Here is a 20,656-nt window from a genome sequence, read left to right as displayed (position 1 = left end):
AGGAGCAGAGGCTGCGTTGTCGCGGCGCGACGCGGCGGGGGGAGGGACCGAGGCGACGGCCGCCGGCGACTCGCTGCACCGTCAGATCGCGCGCGTAAGGGCCGGATTGTTTTTATTTTTCTTGTTTCTGGTCAGTAGTATCGGAGCTTTGGCTCGTTTCTTGCATTTCCTTCCTTCTTCTGCTATCGCTCTTTGCTGGACAGTGGACACACGCATGCTTGTACGGGTGCCACCGCACCGGACAACTACCGCAGGTACTGCCCTCTCGATCCACATTCATTTTGACAATTCATTGCATTTAATTTTGGCAAAGGACTTTTTAAATTCTCAGGCTTCAACTACTATCTCAATAAAACTGCTTTTCTTCTAGCAGTAAAAACAAATACTCTCTTGTCTCAAAAAAAAAGAAGAGACTAAAACTTTGAAGATGCATTGAAAAAATTCATGTCTGAGCCCAGGTTCGAACTGGGGACCTTTAGTGTGTGAGACTAACGTGATAACCAACTACACCACCCAGACAATGCTGATAACATCTTTCCCATAAACCTATTTTAAAGTACTATAGTTACACCTTGTTTTCTCCTAATCTATCGCGACGGAATATGCTCTGGCATATGGTTCATTCTCGCTCGCCTCTTGCCTAACGTGCAAGGAATGGCTTGTGGCAATGCATGTCCTAGACGAATGTGGAACTACAGAACATATCCTATTGAAATGACTAATCAGAAAAGAAGCCTCACGTTCGTTGAAAGTGTTGTGTACTCCAGAGAAGACCTTATCATCGTTTTGAGGATTTTACCGTGTATAGTTGGTGGCCCAGACTGAATGTTGGACTACGTCCGTAGTGAATTGTTCATGTGGAATTTGGACTATATTAGACTATGTTTTTTCTATGGCATGTATAAAGGCCGAGTGGAAAATTTCAGGGTCGACCGTGGCTAATATGGATTGACCCATATTAAGTGACCCATATCTTTGCTTAACAATAGACATGCATGTAATCTTGTACTTCTCTGTCCCATATTAAGTGATTTAAATTATCCCCAAATACAAATGTATCCAAGCCTAAAAAGCATCTAAATACATGTAATAGAAAGTCACTGAGACGGAGCGAGTAACACACAAACATCGCTAAACAACATGATCAAACATTTTTCTCGATTCCTGGGCAAAAGAGGGGAGAGTGCCAAATTGCACAGATGGATCTGTCTTCACTACACGAGCTGTTATTTTAACCCTAATGTGGTCACCAACATGTACGAAGGCATTCACGAATGTAGGGTTGGCTCTCTGCATCATCTGTAACGTTAGTGGTAAAATAATTCATACAATGAGTCATATCTTAGTCTGACTCATAAGTTGTTAGTGTTAAATTCGATGGGATACATAAGGTAGTGTTTGGTTCTAGAGCGAGGTGGAATGGAATGGAACGGTTCTATTCTATATGAATGGAATGTAATGGAACGGTTCTACTTTTCAATATCCTAGGAACCAAACACTTAAATCACAGCTTCCACTTTACATTTTGGAGGAATGAGATGATTAGCCATATTGAGGGAATATTCCTTTTTGAGAAACCATGTGGTTCCATTCCACTTCTCTGTGTTCCAAGAACGAATCATCTCAGCTTTTGGAACCATTTCATTACATTCCACTTAATGATCTCAACCAAACACTACCTAAGTAACGAGGTCCACTTTTAGAGTCCGGCTTTTCTTTTATTTGGCTTCTCTTTCTTTACGGTTTGCTATTTTGTCAGTTAAGAGTCATCGTTTATAGACCCTATAAAAAAAAATCCCACATCATCCTTTTATCCGCAACGTGGAGGATGGAAAAATTGTGTATTGACATGTTGTCAATCTATACGGTGGGTGACTTTCTTAGTGTATAGTACGTTAGAATCTGTGAGCCTTGTATGTTTCACACAAAGCTCACAGAAAAATGTGTTATATAATTGCCCCGAGTAAATTTTAGAATGCGTTTATACAAAGAGTTCTACTTGTCTAGAAAAATGTCACCCAATTCAAATTCACACAACTTCTTCTTAACCTCCATGCAACTTTAATTACCTTTGCACAACACACACGTAATTAGCGAGCTCGTGATCTCTTGCAAAAATTCCTCCCGTCCAATTACCCCAAACAGCCCCCCAAAAACTTCTCGCCCGTATCAAACATGATGAACCAACCAATTAACCAATAATTGATCCGTCAAATATTCAAAGGGATCAATCTACGATTTCAATCCCTCACCCCGAAAATAGAAGCTTGGATCGCACGCACAAAGCGGGATTCGACCAAACATAAACTAATCCGCAGAAAATCTCCTCCAAATCGTATCTTCAGGAGCACGATTCGACCAAAACAAATCCCGTCCGTCCGTCCGTCCCTCCGACACGACCAAATATCCGAGGGACGGCAGCAGCGTGCAGCACAAGTCAAGAAACGCGACGCCCCGGACCAAGTTTTTCAAACTCGCCCACTGTTTGTTTCCCATCACGCCCCCCAAAAAAAAAGAAAATGAGAAAGCAAAAAAGACCCGAGACGAAGGGAAAAAAAGTCTACGCGTCCACGGTGGGTGTACCTAGCAGCAGGCAGGCGGCCCCCGCTGCGAAATGACCGGCCTGCCCTCCCCGCGCTTATCCACTCGGCCCCGCCTCCCGCCACAAGCCCCGCGGTTCGTCGCGTAAATCCTGGATACTGCGAAGGGCAGGATCGTCAATTGGCGTGCCCTGATTCGCTCTGCCGCGTCCCCATATCTTCTGCGAACATTTTTTTTCCTTCTCTCTCTCCCTCTCTCTCTCTTTCTTCTCCTCGTTCGTTCCTCCTGGCCCCCAAGTTTATCGCCCCCGCTTCCTCCGAACCATCGCTCGCGATTCTCCCCCCAATCCCCAGTCTGGGAGGCTCCGCCGCTTCGCCCCCCAGCCAATGCTGCCCCCGATCACGGTGAATTGCTTTCCAGTCTCCCTATCTCCTCCCGCCCCGCATTCTCGACGCCGTGATGCCCGTAATTTAATTTAGCCGCTGCCGTTTATTATTTATTTATATCGTTCTCTTCGAATCGTCTGACGAGAGAGTTGGAATTTTTTTAGGAGGTGGGATTTTTTTAGGGCAGTTTTCAGGAACGGGTTAGTGCTGATTAAGTTTGTTTGATGATTTCTGGATGTGAATCGCTGTTATTCAGATCGGGTTTTATTTTTCCCTGGCGGGCTGGGGAATTTTTTTTGGGGAAGCAATCGCGAAGGATGCGTGCGCAATCGGGAGAATGTCGCGTCTGTGCCAGAATTCCGTGGTTTCCTCGTGTGATTTCGTGATTTGTTTTAATTTTTTTGCTGTGATCTATGGGTTGTTGGGGTATTGCTTTCCCTGATTGCCTTCCTCTCGGGTTGAGATTCGATTCCCTTTAATTCTGGGGCGTTCGTTGCGGTTTAATTGATTAGTTTGAAGCATTCCCGAGGGCGTTAATCTCTCTCTGCGTTTTGATAATCCTCTTTTGTTCCAATCAAATGTACCATCTGACCGCTAAATTCGTGCCTGCTTTGAGACTCCGTCTCGAATCTTGTAGAGTAGATCTCTGGGGTCCGTGCCTGTAGCCCTGTACACTGGAACGACTGTTCATGATGCGTTACATTTGTACCCTTCCCGAACGGATAGTCACATCTATTTTGGTTACTCTGTTTTGTTTTCTTCCTGAGAAATTACTTTGTCTGATAGTGCTTTGCTGTTCAGTCATTTTTTTGTTGTTGCACTGGTCACGTGTTCGTTTGTTACTCGGGTGAATTGCACATGCTTCTGTAGCCGCCTTAGTGTTGCATCTGGAAGCCCCCATTGGTGATTGATATCCAATACAGAAACTGTATTGCCTGGAAAAAGGATACAAACTAAGTTGACTGTGATTGTCTACTTGTGTTTGTATGTGGAAAGGGATCTACTTCCATGGCACAGCCCTTTAGAGCATTCATTTGTGTGGCAGAGCTGCTTTCTTGTTTGCATGTGTTCATATATGATCCTATGGTCTGTTTGCTCAGTTGCCAGTACCTATAAGGGGTGCAATATGATACTTGTATTTGTACCCAGTCTCCCACTTCGATATTGAACCAAGAATTTTTCTGAACTTCCTGCAGATCTTTCTATGAGGATGCTGGGGGTCCGAAAATAATGGGTCATTTATTTGTTGCCAAAGATGATTTTGGCATGTCTATATCAGCGCATTGGATAATGCGTTGCTGAAGTTTACTGAAGCTGCAATAAGCATGACAGTTGTGCAGATAATGATGCATAACCATTCATGTTCTGACGACCCCGTTTGGAACTTTCTTCTTCTGATGCAACCTTGTTTAAGCAAATCTAGTGTGGAAGTGACTGGGATGAGTTTTAAAGGTGGTGCTGGTTCTACTGTGTGGAGTTTTATTGGCGTTCAGTGATTCGTGGCAAAGCCTCTGTGGTGAAGTTAGCGACCATGGAAAGGTGAGTGATAATCATTCTGCCAATTATATACTTTGTGGTGACATGTGGTAATTTGCAATGTCGCTTCTAACTTGTTGCAGGTACAAAGTGATAAGGGAGATAGGTGATGGAACTTGTGGAAATGTTTTTAGAGCTTATGATATAGAAACAAATGAAATTGTAAGTGCAAAACTGCAAACTTGTCAAGACAGTCTGGTTGTTTGAAACTTTTTATGCTCTATATGCTCTCCACACATCGAATTAGCATTAATCTCCTGTTTATTATATAACCCTGCAATGAGTGGACAGCATTACTTGCTCGTTGTCAGATTGAAGGGAATTAGAGGCCATTACCAAATATATCATTTTCAAATTCATTCCAGATGTTCCAATTTGAGCTCATGCCGTGATCCAAAGAGCCATTTATTAATATATATAAACGAACATCCTTGACACATTTGTATATGCAACTTAACAGATTAATGATTGCAATATTCCTTTTGCTACGTTCAGGTTGCTGTTAAAAAAATGAAGAGGAAGTTTTACCACTGGGAAGAATGCATCAGTCTACGAGAAGTGAAGGTAATATATTTTCTGAAATCGATTAATCAAACTGACATGATCAAAGGACACTATGTTTTGTATACTGAGAACCATCCTTGTGCAGGCCCTCCAGAAACTAAATCACCCTAACATTGTGATGCTGAAGGGGGTGACGATGGAAAATCATGAGTTGTTTTTCATTTTTGAACACATGGTAGGTATTTTTGTATTAGTTGTATCCTTTTGGGTTTTGCAAACTTTCTTTGTGTTTGCCCTGCAGTCTATGGACATACTCTAGTGTCATTGATTCTATTCGAAAACAAAAATTGTCATCAACTTTTCCTTCCAGGAATGTAATTTATATGATGTTATAAGAGAAAGGCGTGCTCCTTTCTCTGAAGAAGAGATACGGAAGTTTATGGTCCAAATACTGCAAGGCCTTGTGTATATGCATAATAATGGATATTTCCATCGTGACCTGAAACCTGGTAATTTTTTGGACTATGTTCGTTCGAGTTATGGTGTCTCTATACCAGTCAAATCTAAGGAGACTTTTGTTCTTTCAGAAAATCTGCTGGTGACAAATAATATTGTTAAAATTGCCGACTTTGGTTTGGCAAGAGAAGTATGTTCAAGTCCTCCTTACACAGATTATGTTTCCACCAGATGGTGAGTTCTGTATGAAAATATCATGTTACTCTATTGAGCAATTACCTAACCTTACATGTTATCTTGAAGGTACCGGGCTCCAGAGGTGCTGCTGCAAGCTTCAGCTTACACACCTGCTATTGGTGATGACTTCTATCCTTGGCCCTGTCCTTTCTTGATTTAGTAATCAGCCATTTCTTTGATTTGTGCAGTGGCTGATTCCATAGTTCAATAGGCATCCTGTAGCTTACTGGAGTTTGTTACTGCTCTTTGCATGTTTTTGATTATATTCAATCCAAGTGTCTAAACAATAAATCCATCTGATACAAGAAAGAAATTTTATCCTGTTATGTTTCATCGTAGGAAAACATTTGTTACTTCAATTGTGTTGTGTTTTTATGCCATCCTTGTTTGAACCTTTACAACTGTGCAGTGATATCACCATTAATGAAGGTGATTTTTTACAGACATGTGGGCTGTTGGTGCAATTCTGGCTGAGCTTTTCACCCTGTCGCCACTTTTCCCTGGTGAAACGTATGTATAATACTGATCTCTTAGGTTCTATAGATTGTAATGCTTTTGCAGTTTCCTACATTCCATGTCATCAATAATTGGCTGTGCTTGTCTTGCGGCATGTGCAATGTCCATTTGTGTTGTAGCAATCTTATTTTGTTCTTCCAATTGTTAGTCATCTCATTTTATCTTATGGACAATTTAGTGTCAAATTTGGCAGTTCAATGATGAACCTTCAGAGTTTAGTTTGAGACTGTAAAACTACTGGATTTTTTCTTCTCCATGTTTTAATCATTTCTTCTTTTTTGAATGATAGCTCCATGCACTAATTGCATTTTCCATTTGTGCCATAAACTTTCCTGATGTTATTGTTGAAATATTCTTGATCTGATTAACAAAACACTTGTACTTGTACTCATCTTAAGCCCAGTTGAGCTTATTCATAGCATAAACCTAGACCAGACTACTTTTAATTCTCTTGATATTGTGGTACTTTTGAATTGCTTCTATAATATTTTGTTTCTTGTAGAGAGACAGATCAACTATACAAAATATGTAGTGTGCTTGGGTCCCCAGATCACTCTGTCTGGCCAGAGGGAATGAACCTGCCTCGATCAAATAGATTACAGTTTTTTCAGGTGAAGTGAGTTCTGTCTACAATCATTGGATTGAAAGCTTTTGTGGCACTGATTTTTTTTTCTTATTCCAAAGATTCCGCCAAGAAATCTGTGGGAGCTTATTCCTAACGCTTCCTTGGAAGCTATTGACTTGATCCAGGTATGGCGTTGAACTTCACTATTTGGTTTTTCATTTTGGAACAAAGATGTCCTTCACATGAGACATGAGTATGGAACTAAAAATACCCTTGATGTATAAATACAATAGAGGATAAATAAGATAGTAGGAATATGGAAATAGACACGATGGCATTTTGAGCAACTTGTTACTGCAAACCACCAATAGCGGTTAAATTACTTTACTGTCATACAATCCTAACAAAGTTTCTAACTACTTGCTGGGACTTTATCGTGATGATTTGTAGTATTTCTGTTTGTTACATGATAGATAGTGCAGTCAGGAGTTCTATGCTGTGTATATAATTCTCCTTACTAATATGGTACTCTTTTGTTGTCATTTTGATAGCAACTTTGTTCCTGGGATCCAAAAAGAAGGCCAACTGCTGAGCAATCACTACATCATCCATTCTTTAATGTAATAATTTACACATTAAGTTTGTCTATGGTTACTTTGCGTTGATTTTCTCTCTATATCTGAGACCTTCGAGTCATCTAGGTCGGCAAGTGGGTACCAAGGCCTCTCCATGATGCTTCCTATCCAAGGACGAATGAATCTAGTGAGTTCTCTAATCACAATTCATTTGCAGGAAGTTTATTGCAAGGTCTAGTTCATTAAAAGTTATCTAATCAAGCTCCACTTTCTTTTTCAGGAGCAAGTCCAAGGTTGGAGCTGAACCTGTGGGGTTTTGGTACAGAACCTGACGATCTTGATCTAACTCTCAGTCTAAAGCCAAGTTCTGTAACAGGTGACTACAATATTTGACTCTGTCAAATTCTTCTATGGTTGTTATCTTGTGTGTACCACTGTACCATTATCTTCTGATGTCTGGTTTATTCTGGGTGTTATTAGCTAAAAGTCAAAAGCCTATTTACCTAAAAATAACTGGGAGCTACTAGCCAACATGGTGACTGCTGTATTTGGAGTTTCTGTGGTGTAAATGGGATAATAGAATGTGGTAGACTGCCTCCTGTAGTCCTGTTACTACATGGAACAAGTAACTAATGATGTCTCTACATATCCCTACATGTTACTGGTGGTGTTCTGTTCGTTTCAGAGGGTCCTGAATATGTTCAGTTTACCAGCAGTGAATCCTGTAAACATTTCATATGAAATTTACTTTCCAACACTATTTAAATTGTAAATAATGGAAATTAAATATGAATTGTGAAAAATGGGAATTAACATTCTGTTCAAGGTTACCAAAATTGCTCGTCTGAATAAATTGTACTCCCTCCGATCCATAACAATCTTGTACTAACTTTGTACTAAATCTGAGACACTTACTATGGATCGGAGGGAGTATAATTTGACAAACCAAAACAGCTGTACGTGAGCTAAAAATTGTTATGTTTGGTTTTGCTCTCAAATGATGTGTTAAATGGTTTAGACATGTGTTTCTCTCACTGATGTTTTTACCTTGGAACTTTTGCTTGTAGATCTCAGTAAGCATGCTCCAAAACATACAGAAGAGGTGAGACATGCGTGACATGGAATCGTATATCTTCATGAAAATTTGATGCGTGTTATGCTGAAGTTTGCTCTCCTAACATTCAGGAAATTCTACCACACTTGGGATTTGAGAATCCTCCTGTACAGCCAGGTTCGTCGTCTGCCTCCATTGCAGTATCTTACATGTTTGCTTCCAGCACCATAAGAACAGAAATTTGTGCCTTTCCTACCACTGGCAAGTGCAGCTATCTTTGACAATTCTAAACCACGAAAGAAAATAAAAGGATAAATAAGATAGTAGGAATTTCGTGCAGGTGGGGACTGTATGACCCCTCCTGATTCCCATTTACAGTTACAGAACCCACCGAAGTTATATGCGACACCAATCAAACTTGACCATAGTGTTCAGCTTTTATTATTGATACAATCAAGAATTGTTTTGCTCAAATGCGACTTCTTTCTACATCATGTATCAGGGCTGTGGCCTCTCATGTCATCATCACATCGCCCCATGGCCATGGGGGATGTTCCAGCCATGCCATCCTGGCAACAGGCGTATATGATCGACAGGTAAGCATGGACACACTTAAGCATATGTTTTATTCACAAAAAAAGTCATGAAAGTTTATCCACTCATTGGCTGCGAAATGATCTTGTGCTTCAGCCAATCCACGCTGCCAGCTGTTGGAGGATTCTCAGGCTCTCCGTTCGGTCTGTCCCCTTTGCAACCGAACCTGTTGGAGAGGAACCCATCATTGGCGCCCATCCGGCACGTCAATTTCTTCTGACCCGGTTAACTGATCGATCCACCATGCGAGCAACTTATTTTTCGGTTCACTTTTTCTTTCTCTACACACATTAGTCTCGAATAATAAGCGGCGACGCCCGGCGGTAGACAAAAACAAATGTACATACATATTCGTAGGTTCCCAGTCCTTATGGAGCAATTATTGATCTTGAGATACCGTACTTTGTAAATACCCACCGAAAACAGTTTTGTACGACGATTTCTCGATTATAATATCGGATGAGCGAGTGATGCGTGAGTTCCTGTGCCATGTGCTTGTTAGCAAAAGTTTGATTCGTCCATTTAGTACCTAGATATCTTCCATGTGATTCCTTGTTACTACTAGTATTTCTGATGGCCAAAGCCTGAGGCTTGATGTATGCAGTATGGCTTGTGACCTGACGGTCTTGATGCCGTGGTCGTGGTGTGCCAGAAGCCGCTGACATGCGGCTGAAGGAAGGAAGCAGCATCTTGACGAAGCGTTTGATTGAATTGAAGTGCCAGAGGACGACGATGTGAGGGTGCAGGGCGTGGGCGCCTGGATGGAAAGAAAAGAAGGAAAGGCGGGCAGAGCAAGCAGTAGTTGTAAAGTGTTTATGGCTGGGACTGGGAAACCTGACAAGCTGTCACTGATGTAATGTAACCTGAAGGAAGGAGTGGCGGAGGCGCTTTCGTTACTTTGCTCAGACCGCCGCGGCTGCTGCACGTGGGGCTCCAATCACATGCGATCCTGCCCCATTTGTTGCTCTGGCTGCACTGTCTCTACGGTCCGTGCAAGCACCGGATCGGCGGTTTGAGACGTGCTCTCCAGCTCTTTACCTGTACTTGCTGTTCCTTAAACGAGAAAAAAGCTCGTCTCTCTATCTCTACTTGTGCTCTCCACGTGAAAAATTATTCGGGCACAAAACACGTGAGCTAAGATAATGCATACTACATGATGGCCTGGTAGCTGGGCCAGAATATAACGGGACAAGGATTTGGCTTGCCTTGGTTGGTTGCCCCAACAAAATGAACTGCATAGCCCACAGCCCCTAGGTTGAAAAAAAGGGACGCTATGATGAGCTGACTTGACCTGACGCCAAAGTTGACTGGAAGCTGATGACAGTCAAATGGTAAAAAGTTACCAGCAGTGACGGGAGAGAGCACCCCATGTCCATGTCCTGATGAATGAGCTGACTTAACTCGGCAGTGAATATCACTGAGAGGCGACCAATACACTTGAATTGAATGTGACGATTCCCTTCTAATTTCCCCCAGCTACTACTACTACTACTAAAAAGGAGAGCAGGAGTTTAGAATCGCACTGGTAATTTGTACTCACTGCGATGCTAAATTGTTGTCAAAATATTATATGCATCTAGATGTTTTTTAAAAATAGATACATCCATATTAAGATAAATTTGAGTCAAGAATTTAGGATCAGAGAAAGTAATTATGTTTTTCTTTAACTACTGCAACCAACAAAAGACCAGAAAGAATGAACAATAGTGGAACGTGAAGTTGGGTACAACAATACAAGGGCCGGCAGAAATCACCGTACTGGTAGTACTACAAAGCGAACGCCATAAACGGTTGTCCTGTGTCCGGCACGACACTTTCGGGACGTCCCGAATTTAGACACGAGACATGTGTTCAGCGCCGACTGAGGTTACATGTGCCGATCAATTTGATCTGCACCCACAACTAGCTCGTGTCCTGACGTCGTTGGCTTTATCGACCTGTCACGTTCCTCGCCACCCATTTTAGCTTGTCAAGGAAGATGGCGGGCATATACTCCGGTATTCAAAATCGCCCCGTATTCAAAGAAAAGTCGTCTATTGTAAAATCGACCGGTATTCAAAATCTCTTGTAAGTGATCGACAACTTAATCCTGATTAATTCCGCGTCTATGAAACACATTGGCTGTAATTTAGAATTTTCATGGTCGTAGTAAGTTTTTTTTTTACATTTTGATATTACGGTGTCGCTGTAATTTCTCAGATGAACGAGAAATAACTATTGCTAATTCACTGATGAGAATCTTTTGATCCGATCGTGCAAGAAGAGGAGAAACAAAGAATATCTTGATGTGAAAAAGGCAATGTGCAGCAAGTACTAGTACAAGTAGTAGCTAAAGGATGATCAAGGCACTCAACGCGTGCGAGGGAGCGGTGCTCGGTGTGAAGTCGGGGCGTGTCGCTATAACGAGAAAGATTCGGTTACTTCCTTGATTTGGGCCATCGTGTGGTTAGTACTCTATATTTGGCTAGCCAAAGATAAGAAGGCAACCATTAACAAGCAATCAAGAGTTGCCCCGAGAGGGAGAGAACCGGTGTACGTGCCTACGCAACAACGTGCAAGAGCTATATAACTGATATACTTCCTCCGTCCCAGAATAAGTGACGTGGATCACGTCACTTATTTTGGGACGGAGGTATAAGTTTGTTTTCTCTCTTGTATAAAAGATTTAATTGACGGTCCGTCGCTTCGAACTATATTATTTGTTGAGTTCACAATTATTAGGATAAGAACAAATACACATTACAACCTAAGATAATACTCCCATCGATCCTAAATGATTGCCGTGGTTTTAGTTCAAATTTAGAATCGGAGGGAGTAGATGATAATACGAGATTGGACATTGTGCTGCGGAGTAACCAATAACTACATATCCCTCACACGTTTACAAGTTGAGCAAACCACATGCATGGAGCGAAAGATCCGAAATCTTTTGGGTGAACCTTATTGATGTCATCATGCTCAAACTCTAGTAGTTGAAGTTTTATGTTACAATTTATGTCGAGGAGCGGTCGTTCCCGCATCGGGAACCTTGGCGCTTTTCTAATATGACATTATGAACCATTAAATGTGTTCATTCGTGATTTCCTCGTCAAATCAAGTGCCCTAGATCTTTTGGTGCGGTGTGCTTTCTGCCCATCACACTCGTACACATGCTACAAGTAGGTGTATCCAGAAGTGTTGCGTACGAATGCATGCGTATGGTGAAATCCAGTATCATATTTTGAACGCCGGTAGGTAATTCGTACACTACAATTACATCGCCCACAAGGAGCGACGGTTCCTCCCCAAAACCTTGGCTTCTCTAGCATAAACTTTTATACATAACCGAAAAATTCATAAATTAGTAATGTCACAATAAACCAAGAAAACAAACCGTAATCACACGATAATTTTGATGGCTTAGCAAAAAAAAGATTAGTCAAAATCTCACCATAAGCATGAGCTGAAGGAAGGAATAATCCCCGCAGAACAATGAAGCAAATGTTTTGCTCAAATAAAAAATGAAAAAACAACATAAAAAAGAAGAGTCACAAGACAACCACGACCATGTGTTTTGTTCTTGCATGTGGAGCCCACCACCAGAAGAGAGAATACCCAACCTGGCCGCCCGTCCGGGCTATATATACCCGTCCCTAGTCTCCTCTCTTCGGTTTCCCCTTCTTCTTCCTCCTCTCGCCTCCTCCTCCCCCCAACCCTACTCTCCCAAATCCAAAACCGGGAGCTAGCGGCGGAAAAAAAATTAAATAAAAAGAGGAGGCGGGGGAAGAAGATCGCAACGGAATTGACACTCACTGCTGCGGCGGCCGCCCCGGCGCCGGTTCCGATCGGGTGAGGGGCCGGATCCCCCGGATCACCCCGCGAGGGTAGCCCAGATCCCCCGCGCGCGATTCCGGCGGCGGCGGCGGGGATGAGAGCCCCGAGCACATGGGCGGCGCGGGCGGGCCTGGGGCAGGAGGAGTAAGCCGGTCGCAGAGGCGGCGGGAGGAGGAGGAGGAGGAGAGGCGGAGGTGGTTTCGGTGTTGGTGGTGGAGGATTGAGGACGGTGTTGGTGTTGGTGGTGGGTTGATCCGGCGGGGGCCCGAGGCGGCCGTGCCATGTCTCGCTGCTTCCCGTTTCCGCCCCCAGGATATGAGAAGACACCGCGCCCCGACGGCCAGCTAGCCTCGCCCCTGGTCGACAAGGTGGAAAAACCCATCCCTTCCGCTCCCATCACCCCATGCCGCTCGTCCTCTTTGCTCCGTCGGTCGATCGCTCCGGTCCTGTCCTCGGCCGCTCCTGGCACGGATACATGGGGATGGTTCCCTCCCCCGGGTTCAGAGCGAGGCATTATGGGTGCAGTGCAGCTGTTTGTTGGTTGCAGAATTCTGGGGGCTGAAAATACAGCTCACGTGTTAGGTTTAGTTGGTTAGGGCTGAGGAATCCTGGGTTTCTTAGGTTAGATCGTTCACAGGTGTGGGAAGAAGTGCTGTGTTTATACTTTGGGATTCTTTCGCTGATTGGGAGAGAGCCAGGGCACGGAGGGAGAGCTGAATCAATGCTTTCCTAAAGAGTGCTCCCAACAACTCGAACAAGATAGTTAGGACCGATCGCACGTTTTAATTGCACGCACAAGTTAGGGTTTCTCTTGGAAGAATGCATACTGCTTTACAGCTTTATTGCTTGTCGGTAAGTACCCGCAAGCTTGAACTGTATTAATGGGGCAATTGGATTTAGTATGTCGGTTTGGTGACCAAGTTCTACTAGGGAAAATCCGTAACAAAAGTCAGGTTTGCTGATGAGACCATCTTCCTAATTTGTTTGTGTGCTGCTAAAGACAGATGTGATCAATGTTCTAGAGACGTTACTGTTGGTAGCTATAGCAGGGGAATTTATTTGGCCCATCACCGGACAACCTTCTGTGAACGTCTTGCTACTATAGTTGAAATGTATGTTAGGATTAAAAATGGTTGATAGTGGTATTCCAAATTTCTCATTGTGTGACGGGATGGCTTAAGAGTTTAATATTTAGCAAGAATGCTCCTTTTCTGTCATTCTGTGAATACGAGGCAAGGGCATGATGTAGGTGTAGCTTAGCATGAAGTTGTCCACCTAAACATGATTTAGTGCAACTTCATGATGAAACAAGTACTGCTAATTGCTAGTCGCATACCAGGTGATCTAAATCAGTCTTGGCTGTGCTGTCTAGACCATTCAGGAGGGGTGGATTGGATTGATGTCAGAGTTGTATTTGTAGATATTTCATTCGATCTTTTCCAATCATATAGGTGTAGTTGGATTGGAAGTCAATTGTGACCTAAAGACTATAATTGCTTGTTACTCTCCCTGTTAAAAAATTGATGATGCTTGTTGCCTATTTATCACAGGGTTAGCATGTAATCATGTTTGTTTTGATAATGCATATGGAGACAACGTAGTACCCTGGGAGTTCAGGAAGCGTGGAAATTGAAACTAGAAACATGGTTATACTAGAAATGAAATTATTTGACTTGCATAGTGTTAGTTGGTTACAACTTACAAAAGGGGATACATGGCATGTTTGTGGCCCTTTTGGGTTGTGTTGGCTGTAAAATCTGCCTATAATGTTTATGCACTTAATGCGGAGATCATTCACTAATATATGGATGATCGTATATAGGCAAAAAAGTTCTTTCCTGGCTATATGGTATAAAAGGAAAACTGTTAGCGTAGCCAAACGCTATCTCCATTACATATACACATTGTTTGAAAGTTGCTCAGCTATTTTGAATATTCTGACCTGAAAATTTCAGCAGATTTTATCTACATCTTTGTTATATGGGAATCATATCTGTCCTTCCATTATGTGTCTTCTGATATCAGGGGATTAGCAACTTTTTTAACTGAACTCATGTTCTGTTTTCTGACATTACTGGTTTGTGCATAATCCTAAAGTTCACATAAATTGTAGTCTAATTTGAACTTCCAATACTAACAAGCTTGAGTGGGGAATTCAAGAATTTTGCTAGGTCACCCTTACATTGCATCAACATATGTAACTCCATGAGTGTATATGATGATGATGATGCAATGTCACTCACAGACACCTTGAATTGTAATTTGTAAATGCTATTGCACATATCGGATGGACAAGCATTGGCTTGCAGGTCTGGGTCTTTAGTTTGGACTTGGTTATAGACATGGTTTATTAATCCGATTATTGTGTATGCTATCTTTAACCTCTGCTTTAGGTAATGCTTTTGTTTTGTAACCTGCATATAGGGTCTTGACATACCCTTTTTAGTTCCATGTGGGCACTGAGAATAAACTACTTAGGCTCCATCCGTACACAGTTTACGAAGATTTGGTCGAACCAGATCTTTAGGAAATTGGAGAATTCCACGGAACAATATATGGCTAAATATGATGCTCCTGTAGTAACCTTGCCCCCATAGCGCACGATGAAAAATTGTCACGCTTAGAACCATGTCCTTAATTCCATTGTGAGAAAATCTGGCATTGGCAAGTCCATTGTTGTGACTTACAGCACTTATGCTTCCATTTATGGACTTGTTTAGAGGGTTTGTTAGATTTGCAGCATATAGCCTCAATAAACCAACTCATTTATTGATATGTCAAAAAACTTGCTTATAATCCTATCCTAGGTACTTTACCCCTCTTTGGCCCATAAAGTGATATTTTCTGGCACAAGTTTAGACGTGAGAAAGGCTGGTGATTTAGACTCTTTAGTTACTGTGTTTCCTTAATAAACAGAGTACATGTCCTTCTAAATTGTGTTAGCTGTTTAATCCCTTCATGAGCATGATGCAATTTCCAATGCCTACTTGATTCCTGGGACCAACGCGTAAAATTCATGAATGTGGTTAGCCTGAAAGGTTAAAGGATTCTAGGACACATAAAGAATTAGGATTGCTGGATTTGTAACTGATAGAGTTCAATCCTTGTTGCCTTGTTAGCAAAATAACTAATAAGCAGAAGCTACAGTGAGAAAGCCATTTTCTTTTGCTTAGGCATTATCCAATATTTTTGTAGTGTGAGTTCATAAGTTTGAAAGTAACATTTCAGATGCAAACTCAACAAGGGTAGAAGGCCAATTAATTAATGTAAGTTTAACTTAGGACAAAGCTAGAACATCTTATATTTAGAACGGAAGGAGTGATGTAATTTAGTGATCATGGTGCATTAGTGGTAGTAATTTGTATTATAGTTAGTATGTCTACCCGGAACGGTCATGTGGCATAGATGTTTATACAATTGCCTTGACCATTCGGGTAGATTACCATTTACAAACCCAGATGTTTTGGTTAAACCATTTTTAGACAGTTGTTTACAATATGTTTATGCTTAGCATTTACTAGCTATTTTTTGTTTTATGCACGCTTGGACTCTTCTTGACATGGAATCAACCTTCTTTTGTCAGGAGAAACACAAGGAGAAGAAGCATAAAAAGGACAAGAAGGACAAAGAGAGAAAAGAAGGTAAAGAAAAGAAGGATAAAGATAGGAGTAAAGATAAGCACAGAGATAAAAAAGACCGAAAAGAAAAGCACAAAGACAAGAAGGACAAGAGCAAAGATAAAAGCAGGGAATCAGAAGAAGGGGCTGAAAGACATGGCGAGGCTCCCGTTGGTCAGAAGTCTGGAGAGAGCAGCAGAAAGTCCGAAGAAATCAAGGATCCTAAGTTCAGAGAGGACCTGGTCAGAAAGGCACAAGAAGAGAAAGGGGCAGAAAAGCGAGCTGCTGAGAACTTTGCTGTTCCTAATGAACGAAGTCGTGAAGTCTTTAGTGCTGCACCTGCATTGGAGAATGAAAGGAATGGTGCTAATAAAATGCGTATTCAGTCTATTAATGCTTCAAGAAAAAATGAGGGCTTGGCGCAGCAGAACATCAATCTCAATCAGCAGAAAAATGGAACAGCAATACGACGTGGCGAGAACCTCAATAGTTCATCTCAAAGAGATTCTGATGGCCTTATTACAGCACCTACGGTGGAAAAGGGAAGAGTCGAAGGCACAAGACCTCTCCCCAAATCAACTGATTCTGCACCAAGGAAAGAGGGGATTGGGCAGCGAATCAATAACATTAGTATACTGGTGCAGAAGAGAAGTGAGAGCCCAGACAAAGAGATTAGGAAGAAAGAAATTGGCACGAGCTCTCCATTGCATCCAAGCCCTGCTAACACCATGCAGAAGGGAAATGGTAAGGTTGGAAGGCCAATGGATAATGCACCAGCATCAAAACAGAGGTTTGACAGTCCATCAGCATCTAACGGTGCAGCAGGGATGGATAGAAGTCTACCTAGGTCAACTATTCCAAGCCCAAGCATTACAATTCGAAGGCCAAATGGGATGGCTAGGCCACCCGAAAGCTTTTCCATTTCCACTAAGAAGCCTAATGCTGGAGGTATTTCACCTGCTATGGGCAGGGAAAAGGAACCAGGTGGTAGAATGCTACAGAATAATGTTTCAACTGATCAGAAACTGGTTGGTTCTAAGGCCCCAGCTGTGGGCAAGGAAAAGGAGACAGGTGGAAGGACACTACAGAATAATGTTTCAACTGATCAGAAACTGCTTGATTCTAAACCTCCAGCTGTGGAGAAAGCTGCAGTTGGAAGAGCTGAAAGGGTGGAGAAGGTCAGAGATGGGGCACCTGATGTTGCAAAGAAAGAGGACAAAAAACGTGATCGGCATGAGAAAAAGAAGAGGAAAGAGAAAGATAAACACAAAGAGAAGAAAAAGGAAAAGGAGGCAAAGAAGGAGAAAGAGGAACATAATCACAAAGAGCATGATAAGCTTAGAGAAAACAGTATAAATTATCAGATAGATAGTCTTCACACAAAGCCCGTAACCCCTCCTTCAGCCCCTCCAGCAGATGATGCGAAAGCTATCCTAGTTGATGAAAACCTGAAGAAGCGAAAGAACCATGAGATGAATGGTCACTTACAAAGTGAGTTCCTAGTTTTTTTTTTCCGGTACTTACCAGCATTACTACGTAGTCTTGTAGAACACCATTTTACTTTTTTATGGTGCTTTACATTATAAGACTTCTGATGATGTACAGACCATCATGATATGCGGCCTACAAAGTTGCCGAGACCAGCTCCCTCCAGCAATCATGTGGAGAATGGTACAGCATCTCATGTAGCCGCGCCACTCTCTTCCATGAAGCCAGATGCCATAAATATTGAAAAGGCTGAAAGGCTCCATAAGAAGGAAGAGAAGGTCAATGGCAACAAAGAAGCTCAGCGACCTTTGGTCGATTCGGGGCACCGGGATCCCCATGCAGCATCTGGGAATGGCAGCACCCCTCCTAAGAAGTCACCTCACCCAGATTGTAAGTATCTGGGACAGATATACACCATTCCTGAAGCACCTCAAATGATGGAATGTGAGGTTGGTGACCAGGACTGGTTGTTTGAACATTCTAGCACCCAGTCAGAAAAGCCCAAGTCAGAGATTGAGGCCGATGGAGCGGCCCAAGTGTGGGCTCAGGCTGTGAGACTCGACTCTGCTGATGTCATTGCACTGCCGTATGTCATTCCTTTCTGATATGATGCTGTGAGTGGACTAAAAAACATCCAGGTTTGCAACTAGTTTCTGCCACTGCTTTGCTGCAATTTGTGTAGCTTGGCATGAATGGGTGAGTGATTCTCCCATTCGCAGGTAGCTGTTCCCATAGCCTACATGCACCCTTGTAGACCTGGTGCATGGCAATGCAGCACTTGTGAGAGCTGGCCTGTCAGCTGAAGAGTATCCCGACGAGCCAAATGCTGCGAGGAGAAGACGCAGCATTGGTTCGTCCCGTATGTCCGTCGCCATAACATCGCCGATCCCAGCAACCGTGGGGTTCATCAGCTATCCTGCTGCTGCTACCGCTGCACAATTTTGATCTGTACGGTGTAAAAGCAATTCTTATAACCAACATGTACATTAGAGAGTGAGAGGGAAAGGGAGAGGGAGAGCAGGAGGAGAGGGAAGAGGAAGAGAAAGAGAGACTCGATGGATTCATTTATATAGTTTGGATGGCCGATGAGAGACAATCTGCTCCTGCCTGATTTATTCTTGCAAAGTTGGCATATTACCTTTGACATGTCTTTTTGGTGTATATACATGAACTCTCTTAGTTTTACATAGATGACGAGTCAGACGACGGCGATGATGTGCTGGTGGTGTTGGCTCTGATGTTTTGTAATGTTGAGTCACAAATGCCAGCCATTTCTGCACGTGTGGGCATCATTTGAGTTGGTTCTCTGGAGGAGAGCAAATATGGACCCGAGTTTGATTCGGTCCTTGTTTTGTAGTTGAAGATTTTTTGAAATAATAAACTCAGTGGTAGTTCAAAATTTTAAAACTTTCATATTTAAAAAAAATTACTGATCTAAAGTAGCAAAAAAGCAGGTCATCAAGAGAAAAACGGGGGCAACGGATATGGTGCTAATTGTACCGTAGTGTTGTACTTGCTTGGAGATGAGGTTTGGATTGGGGTCAGGGAGCGCATGATATGGATGGGATCATGGGAATGGAAGTGTGTACTTGAAAAGGCTGGCTGGGGACTGTCCAGTGGACACGGACAACACACGCACGCACGGCAGAGACAAAGGAAGAAGAAAGGAGAATTGGTGGTCACCGGTGCAACGCAATGATGTGATCGTCTACGTGCTCAAATCGTTCCCCACCACCACAACCACCGCTGCCCGCTTTCGTCGTCTCGGCCGTGCTGCGTGCTGTGCAAACTGCAAAGAGGGGAATTAGCATCTAGCAAGTCGTTGTTGTTGCTGCTGCCTGCTGCTGCTGACGAAGTGACAATGCATCCCATATTCCATTTTGCCATCCAAGTCTGAATTGCTTGCTAGTCGTCCTGTATTATTTCTACGCGTGTGTCGTCTGTCGGCTCGGCGAAACAAAGATGGGAATCAAGTTAATCAATCAGCTGTCGCCACCATGATACGGCCACATTGCACGCGCACAAGCGTGCTTTCGTGCTCCACTAATGATGCGCTAATGATGCGGATAAACTACAAACCTGTAGTAGCACTAATACGGCACTATCTAGCATTGACCTGTAGCTGCTGTACTTGCTGAGTATACAGTGGAGTGCTGATGATTGAACCGACGGCTAAGCCAGGAATGGGACGGCAAGGACGAGCGTACGTTGCGTATGCTGGAACCACCCAGGAGGAGTCCTGATTCTTGGACAGCAGCGATAGTCACAATATCATTTGGCACCCGAGTTCCAGTGGACACTATAGTTCAAACATCATGAAAATAAAACATGTGTTGGATTCAGTTGACCACACGTGCCGTGCTATACGTGTCGGTTACATCCATGATCCATCCATCCATATTGGTTCAGAACACGTATCAACGTGTATCATGCATCCAGGGAACATACGTTTTGAGCTGAAGTGGTCAGTCGGCGTCAGTGTTGTGTGTGTGTGTGTTTTCTCTGTAGGTCTGCACAGGATCACTGTCGACGTTTGCACTGCAACGACCACCACCAACGAACGCCCTGCGGCTTTCACGGCCCCCCTCTTGCACTTGTTTTCCTTCCTTTCCTTGCTTTTCTTCCTTTCTTTCTTTCTTTCTTTCTTTGGAGTGTGGAGCAGAGGAAGAGCAGAGCATCAAGGGATGGATGGATGAATCGCTTGCACCCCACTCCACCAGAGAAGAAAACAGAAGAGATCCATGTGGATATGACCCCCTGCTTGCATTGTTCCA

At 42.9% G+C, this 20,656-nt stretch overlaps 2 protein-coding genes and 1 non-coding gene across 4 annotated transcripts; 2 read left to right on the top strand and 1 right to left on the bottom strand.

Moving 5' to 3' along the window:
- Positions 1 to 445: 445 nt before the first annotated feature.
- Positions 446 to 519, bottom strand: TRNAV-CAC. Its single transcript has one exon. It is a non-coding gene; the product is annotated as a tRNA-Val (tRNA).
- A 2,264-nt stretch (positions 520 to 2,783) lies between these two features.
- LOC100824159 (cyclin-dependent kinase F-3) lies at positions 2,784 to 9,454 on the top strand. The gene is made up of 18 exons (XM_003562385.3): positions 2,784 to 2,945; positions 4,124 to 4,466; positions 4,547 to 4,625; positions 4,959 to 5,027; positions 5,113 to 5,202; positions 5,338 to 5,476; positions 5,555 to 5,657; positions 5,727 to 5,779; positions 6,104 to 6,170; positions 6,679 to 6,787; positions 6,861 to 6,926; positions 7,293 to 7,361; positions 7,443 to 7,503; positions 7,597 to 7,692; positions 8,384 to 8,418; positions 8,502 to 8,547; positions 8,873 to 8,966; positions 9,061 to 9,454. Exons 2-18 carry the CDS (start codon positions 4,459 to 4,461, stop codon positions 9,182 to 9,184), a joined length of 1,308 nt encoding a protein of 435 aa, XP_003562433.1. The 5' UTR covers positions 2,784 to 2,945; positions 4,124 to 4,458; the 3' UTR covers positions 9,185 to 9,454.
- A 3,164-nt stretch (positions 9,455 to 12,618) lies between these two features.
- LOC100822097 (mediator of RNA polymerase II transcription subunit 1.1) lies at positions 12,619 to 19,071 on the top strand. 2 transcript variants are annotated; one of them, XM_010236216.3, is made up of 4 exons: positions 12,619 to 13,145; positions 16,361 to 17,885; positions 18,000 to 18,520; positions 18,602 to 19,071. In XM_010236216.3, exons 1-3 carry the CDS (start codon positions 13,059 to 13,061, stop codon positions 18,485 to 18,487), a joined length of 2,100 nt encoding a protein of 699 aa, XP_010234518.1. In that variant the 5' UTR covers positions 12,619 to 13,058; the 3' UTR covers positions 18,488 to 18,520; positions 18,602 to 19,071. The 2 variants fall into 2 exon arrangements, with proteins under 2 accessions (XP_010234518.1, XP_010234489.1); XM_010236187.3 differs by having other exon boundaries at positions 18,000 to 19,071.
- Positions 19,072 to 20,656: the final 1,585 nt, after the last annotated feature.

The sequence above is a fragment of the Brachypodium distachyon genome, chromosome 1 (genome assembly GCF_000005505.3).
Source record: "Brachypodium distachyon strain Bd21 chromosome 1, Brachypodium_distachyon_v3.0, whole genome shotgun sequence".
NCBI lineage: Eukaryota > Viridiplantae > Streptophyta > Magnoliopsida > Poales > Poaceae > Brachypodium > Brachypodium distachyon.
This window is presented reverse-complemented; position numbering and strand designations above follow the sequence as displayed.